The sequence below is a fragment of the Poecilia formosa genome, unplaced genomic scaffold (genome assembly GCF_000485575.1).
Source record: "Poecilia formosa unplaced genomic scaffold, Poecilia_formosa-5.1.2 Scaffold1270, whole genome shotgun sequence".
In the NCBI taxonomy this organism is placed as follows: domain Eukaryota; kingdom Metazoa; phylum Chordata; class Actinopteri; order Cyprinodontiformes; family Poeciliidae; genus Poecilia; species Poecilia formosa.
Window position 1 is genome coordinate 11,171 of NW_006801209.1, and position 6,992 is coordinate 18,162.

Sequence of the window (6,992 nt, forward strand, 5' to 3'; positions counted from 1 at the left end):
AACATTTTATCCGATTCCTGATTTATTAAAATGAAACTTGAGGCGTGTTTAAACTGTTTTCTGAAGCTGTTTTAAACAGTTATTTTCTGAGGCAGAAAGTTAAAAGTCTGAAGCAGAAATCTAGCATGAAAACACAAATATAAACCCAGCAGTGGAAAACCACTATTACATCAATATTTACATACAGCATTGTGTGAGGTTTTCTTTAAATAAACAGCTTATATGGAGGAGAGAAAGTAGAAAAATAGGCAATTTATTTTCTCAAACAACTTCAGAACCATTTATAACAACATTCTGATTTAAATTTAGCTTCTCTGATAAATTTGTGAAAATATGAGGTTAGTTTGGGCTTTAAACGATGGACTTGTATTGATTATTGATCATATTAGGGTTCGGTTGATGGGTCAGAACAAACCGAACCGGATTCTGGTCTCAAAGGTTCTCCGTGCTGGACGGTCTGTGATGTCACCATCTGTCTTGTTAACCTGGTTAGATCATCATGGTAACAACAAGCTTGTTCATAAGAGTAAAACTAAGCTTTGACTGAGTCAAACAGTCGCATCGGCCATGTTAGGAATAACATGAATCAGCATAGAGGAGCTGAAAGCTATGATGTCATACCACAGGCTCCGCCCCCTTCACACCTTGTCTGCTCTGGGTCAACTTCAACCCCACTTCCTGTGTCAGTCTTTGTAGGTTTTTACAGTTTCCTGTTTATATTTTCAGATTAAAACATTACTGGTAGTTTTCTGGATAGAAAACTCATAAAAATAACGGATAAATTGAACAAATTCATTAAGTTACTGATAAATATGTATTTTTGTATTTTGAAATTTCAACACAATAACAGTCTTGAGTGGAAATGCTACAGGTTGACAGTAATGCCACAAATCTAACAAATATTCCAGTTAAATTAATATCCAACATTCCTGCAAATTGAGCAAAACAAAAAAAACAAAATTAGAATAAACACCCAGAAATGTTAACAGTTTTCATGTGCACATTATATTTTGTTTTTCTGCTCTAATAATAATATTAAAACAAGCTGATATTAGATGGATAATTAGTCAGGCTATCTGCTCAGGTAGCTAGCTAACTTTAGTTTTTTTTTTGTAAGCCTTGTTTCAGCCAGCTGACCAGTAGTGTGCAGCAACAGCTTTCTCTGACTTCTCATGAAAAGTTTAACATATAAAACAGCTGATTTTACATGGCACTAAAGTATAATTATAATAATTTACAGCAGAGCTTTTTAGCAGATCGACCATCTGAACTTGAAGGCATTTTTTACCGATCGGTTTAAAAAAAAAACCCAACAAACTGGTTTTATATCATGTAAAAATGTCTTTTTTACAGCACATTTAACCTGAATCCTGTTGGTGATGAGTTTGGTTTCCACGGTGATTTACCACAGTTAAAATGGTGATCCCGACCAAAGAAAGAGATTTTATTCAGCTGCTAACGTCCGACCAGTTACTGAACATGTCTCCATGGTGAGCTTCCTCTCTCCTGATTGGCTGAGCGCCGTTGCCTTGTTAACGTCCGTTGTAGATGAAATCTGAGGAGAAATAATCACAATTTTAATGATGTTGTGATGAAAAATTTAATGAAATTAATTCATAAAGCTGTTAAGCTAAACAGGAAGGAGGATTAGCAAAGAAATGTTCAATTTCTAATAAATCCTCTAATTTAAATCAACATTTATTTTCTCCTTAGTCCAGATTGTTACATTAGAAGTTATGTTTAGTTTGCTCGCTGATATTTTCTAGTTTATATGAACTTTAACAGAAACCAGTGAGAGTTCTGTTAGTGTCAGAAAGTCATTTTTGCTTGTTTTGTATTTGAATATCTCAAACTTTTCTGTTTACAAAAATATAAATTCTTAATGTTTTCCATTGACTGCAGCAAGTCGAGGGATTAAAAAAGAAAACTGACATTTAATTCAGATCGATCACTTAAATATCAAATTAATATCTGGAAGCCTGACTGGAAGTGAATTCTCTATAATTTTTCTGTATTTATTCAAAAAGCAGCTACTCAAACTGAGGTGTTAGAAGATTATCTATAAAACTGATACAAAAGTTTGACTTTCAACCAAAGTTGCAACATTTGTTACATTTTCAGCTGTTGCAATTTTCTTTTTCACCTCACCTGTGGAGGCGCTGCATCAACAACCTCTGAAGAAAACAACACAAAAACCTCTGAAGAAGGCATTGAGCTCAACTTCCTGTTTCACCAAATGTAAACAATAATGTAGTGGCGTCAAATTTTAATCAGTTGTAGGATTTCTCTTTTGTCTTTCTCTAAAGACATTTCTCCCACTAGTGCTAAGCTAGCACATTTGTTTTGGTTGTTGTACCCAGAATGCCATTCGCTGTAGTCCACTTCCTGCTCTGGTCCACTTGGTGTTCACATATGCATTCAAATCACACCAGAACCGAAGTTTTTACTCTGATCAGAGTTCAGGGTCTCAACAGTATCATTTCATTTTATTCGTAACGACAGATCGCACATTTTATATCTGCTCCATATTTTAAGACAAAAGATATTAAACTTGCCAACTTGTTTACTGGTAATTCATTGTTCATCCTTTACTTTCAAATACTTACATTAAAACGCCACCACTGTGCATTTCAAAATGCAAATTAATTATTACATATTTTCTTTTCTGCTACACCTTAAAATAAATAAACATCCAGTATGATGTAAACTAATACCTAATAGTGGTAATAATTATAATGTTACACACTTAATGTAGTCTAGGAATAATGAAGTATCTGCTGTTGAGATGCTGGGATGGGGGGCCCCAGATTAAAATCTGTTTATGGTCCCAAAAAGGTTTGGACCGGCCCTGGTGTCCAGAATGTGCTCCCCCTACAGGAACAAGCTGGTACTGATAATTTAAGTGTTTTTTTTAACACTTAACTGAAACAAAATCTACATTTAAATCGAAAGTTAAGTGAAACCACACCAGAGCCCTGGTTCTGGTTCTGGTTCTGGACTCACCGCGGCAGTATTCTGGGTTGAAATTCTCATAGATGGGATAGAGCGGGTTCTCCTGCTCGCTGCGGTGCTTCCTGGCTCGCAGCACGTCCCTCACACACTGATGCAGGAAGGCGTACTGACACTGAAACACACACCAGATCAGAACACTGCTGGGTTCTCCAATGAGCTACGGTCTGGTTCTGGTTCTGGTTCCGTACCTCAGTCTGGACCATGTGCTGCCGGTGCAGCCGCAGGTCGAACACGCAGCCGTACAGGTCGATGCCTCCCTTGGAGTCCAGCTGCTGCAGAACCCGGTCCAAGGCGATGAAGGTCCCGGTCCGACCGACTCCGGCGCTGCCAGAACAAAACCCGGTTAACGACCCAGAACAATACGGTTCTGTTTAAACGCCGCAGGTCCGGGCGCCTATCGCCGACCCACCTGCAGTGCACAACGGTGGCGCCAGTGCTGGGTGAGCGGTCCACGTAGTCCCGGACGGTCCGAACAAACTGGATCAGGGACTGGGTGCTTTCGGGAACGCCGTGGTCGGGCCACACCGTGTAGTGGAAGTGACGCATCATCCGTGGATAACTGCAGCTGTTCTCCTTCAGAACCAGGAAGTAAGTTCAGTTTCTGCTCTAGGATGGCGCTAAAGGTCAAAGGTCACATATTACATTTCCCTCAACAAGTTAGGAAACGTCTATGGCCTATGCAAAACATGTCCATCACATTTTAACACAAAATCATTCTTAGATAATAAGATTTTAGGGCGTTTTGTCACTTTAAAATAAGCTGCTGCTGGCCACGCCCCCAACTCAATGTTTACACTCGCAGGTGAAAATGTCTGCAAACTGATGAGCAATTATGCAACCGTACATCTTTGAAAAGCAGACGTGGGGCCTCCTGCACAACCAACAAGAATGCAGGAAGTGGTTTCTGGATGGTAAGTCAACAATTAAACATTTTGTCTTTTCATACAGCGGTAAAACCAGTTGACCAAACATGCTGGAGCTCAGCAGGGGTTGCTAGGTAACGGGCAGAACTCTGCTCTGGTTGATAGGTAATGTGTAATGGTAATTGCCAAAAAGCAGCCGATTCATTGTCTCAATAATCAATAAATCACATCTTAAATTAAAATGAACTCTTTAATTTTCATTAACATGATTTATTGTTTTTCTCTGGAAGATAAAACTCTTCAGTCTGGTCTCAACTAGCCCTTTATTGGAAGGATAATGTTGTTTACAGTAATTTCATGATTCATTTTATTTATTTGGTATATTTAAATCGTCTTCCAATTCCAGTGTTAAATGTTCATTAGAAATTAAAGCTTATTGAACTTTGACAATGTGTTCTTGCATTATTATTATGCCATTAACATTATATTACTTACTAAACGATATTATCATTTATCACAATAACCTTTGATAATGAATGATAATTTATCATTCAACTAAATGTTATGAAAGGCTCAGGTGAGTTTTGTTAAAAACTTTTTGATTGTTTTTAGAAGCAGTTGAAACTGAAATAGAAGCAAAAAACGTGCAAAAAGGTCGCCTTTAATTTGTAATGAATTGTTTTGAAGTTGCAGGAAATCGTTGCTGAATTGTACCGAGATGATCTTGAACTCTCTGATGGTCCACTCTGGCAGGACGGACTCTGACAGCATCTGAATGACCAGATCGCCGTAGTACAGCGGCTCCTTGTCGGCCGGCCAGTACTGATCACACTTCACCTGCAAACAGAACGCCACGCTAGTTCACCATCTGACCAATCAGTTAATCATGATGAACTGATTAATCGATTAATAGCTAACTGGAGCATACAGTGGAAAAAGAAACATTTCAAAATTAATTTAATTTGTTTTTGCGTCTTTTAATGAATTGATTATATTGTCTAAAATATGCTGAAGTGGTTAAATGAAAAATCTACAGAATGTATAGATTTTTTATCAAATGAGTAAAATAACTGATTACTAAAATAATCAGTAGCTGCAGTTCTAAATTCTCTGAATAAGTTAACTAGACACAGTCAGATGTTTGCAGCTCATTAAGTCCAAATGGATCCATTATTTCTAGTATCTGCAGTCAGCATGTGGTTGAGGCTCCTTCTGCATGAATTACTGCATCAATGCAGCGTAGCATGGAAGAGATCAGCCTTCAGGTCGGCTCATCTTTATGTCAGACAATAAAACATTATTTTTCTACCACATTTTTTCCTTCCACTCAACCTTCCATCAATATACTTCGCTATAGTCCTCTTTTGAACATCTAGCTTCTTTAGCAAAGAGTTTTTGTTGTTTAACCCCCATGTGCAGAATGCTAAATAAGTTAAAATAAAAACAACACCGTCTTTAATACAATGTTTTCAAGCTCTTTCTGTGTTTTATGCTTTTCTTTACTTTAAATAAAATGATTTAATGAGAGTAAATGTTTGATCTCAAAGGGAAATTAAACATTGTTGAAACTCAACATGGAATGTTACATTTGCACCTTTAAATAAATTCATTTATTGGTCTCTGGATACTAATAAATGGAAAATTTAGTGGAAGAAAAACATCTTATGCAAACTGTCCTGACTTGAACCTTAAAGATATTTTTGAGTAGTAAGAGGAAGATGAGCGCAACCAGAACCAACAGTCCAGATGGCCTGATCTCCATCAGCCTGTTCTTACCCGTCCCTTCTCCACACACTGCGTAACCATGACAACGTTGTGCACACCGTGCTCCCACACCATCCTCCAGAAATCGTCCTTCGTGCCCGGCAGCGGCCCCTGGGTGGCGATGTACTCCCGGCGGTAGTTGTTGCCCTGGAGGCGGAGGGACAGTGAGGGCATGTTGGTGTGGTGTGTGTGTGTGTGTTTGTGCGTGTGTGTGTTTGTGCGTGTGCGTACAGGTATATAGCTAGCGTTGACGTAGTCAGAGCAGGGGTCATCCTCCAGGTAGGACAGCTTCACCCGGGTGGAGTCGTCTGGAAACGGAAACAAACATCGGTCTGAAGCTGCTTGAAATTAATGACAATTAATTAGTTAATTAAATCTGACTAGACAAAACCAACTCCATTATTAGAAAACAAACTGTTAGTTTCTTTATGAAAACATCTTTGAAGTTGGTTCAAAAATTAAATGTCATGTCATTTCTCAGCAGATATTGAGTTGCTGAATAAACGTACACGGCAGGATGTTGTTGTAGCGGTTCTTCCCGCGGTTTTCCGGCAGTCTGGCCACGTCCATCGTCTGGTTGCGGCCCACATCCTTCAGATCCTGCAGAAACACGAGATTCACTCTGCAGGGAATGTTCTGAGTTCACTTAGCACCGAAGGGAAATTACAATCTGTGCTGAGAAAGCTAAAAACCAGGATGAAGCACAAAGTCTAGAGCAGATCAGGATCCTGGTTCTGCTTACCAAACTTTCTTTAATGTTGTAAATACAGCCAAATTATTTAAATAAATTAACTTTTTAATGATTTACATCAGCAGTAGAGGATGGAAAATGTTTAAGGTGAAAAACAGCAGCAAACATTTCTCATCTGAAATCACCTCAAACTCCTCAGACAGCAGGTAGTTGGAGTCGGCCTGCAGTTTGTTCAGATGGGACTCAAAGTGGCACGCTTTGACGGGACTGTAGGAAGGAGGGGGACATGTGAACAACATGTGAACAACATGTGAACAACATGTGAACAACATGTGAACAACAATCTGCTGCTTCAGCCTCAGATTTACAGAGAAACTCACCTGGTGACCCTCCGATTACTGCAGGGAAACAGAAACAGTCAGTTAATGTTCACACTAACATGTACAAATATATTTATCATGTTTATTAGAAATGGGCTTTTTTAACAATATACGCCAATAATTCTTAAATATTGATGAGAAAGATAAGCAGATTGTTTCACCTATGAAAAGGGAAAAATATCTTATTATAAGTGAAATAATCTGCCAGGGAACTAGAACTTTTTTATGAATATAAATGAATCATTTTCATAAAATAAGTTACTTATAATTTTGTCTTTTTTA

The 6,992-nt window shown here is 38.3% G+C and overlaps 1 protein-coding gene and 1 long non-coding RNA gene across 2 annotated transcripts; one reads left to right on the plus strand and one right to left on the minus strand.

Annotated features, from left to right (window-relative positions):
- Nucleotides 1-388: 388 nt before the first annotated feature.
- Nucleotides 389-4,748, plus strand: LOC107835224 (uncharacterized). The gene is made up of 3 exons (XR_001661051.1): nucleotides 389-479; nucleotides 608-614; nucleotides 4,736-4,748. It is a non-coding gene; the product is annotated as an uncharacterized LOC107835224 (long non-coding RNA).
- LOC103132743 (receptor-type tyrosine-protein phosphatase beta-like) lies at nucleotides 481-6,811 on the minus strand. Its single transcript, XM_007544539.2, has 10 exons — nucleotides 6,711-6,811; nucleotides 6,516-6,597; nucleotides 6,149-6,239; nucleotides 5,871-5,947; nucleotides 5,652-5,786; nucleotides 4,590-4,712; nucleotides 3,422-3,585; nucleotides 3,201-3,336; nucleotides 3,004-3,124; nucleotides 481-1,555 (listed from the first exon to the last, which is right to left on the minus strand). Exons 3-10 carry the CDS (start codon nucleotides 6,207-6,209, stop codon nucleotides 1,533-1,535), a joined length of 840 nt encoding a protein of 279 aa, XP_007544601.2. The 5' UTR covers nucleotides 6,210-6,239; nucleotides 6,516-6,597; nucleotides 6,711-6,811; the 3' UTR covers nucleotides 481-1,532.
- Nucleotides 6,812-6,992: the final 181 nt, after the last annotated feature.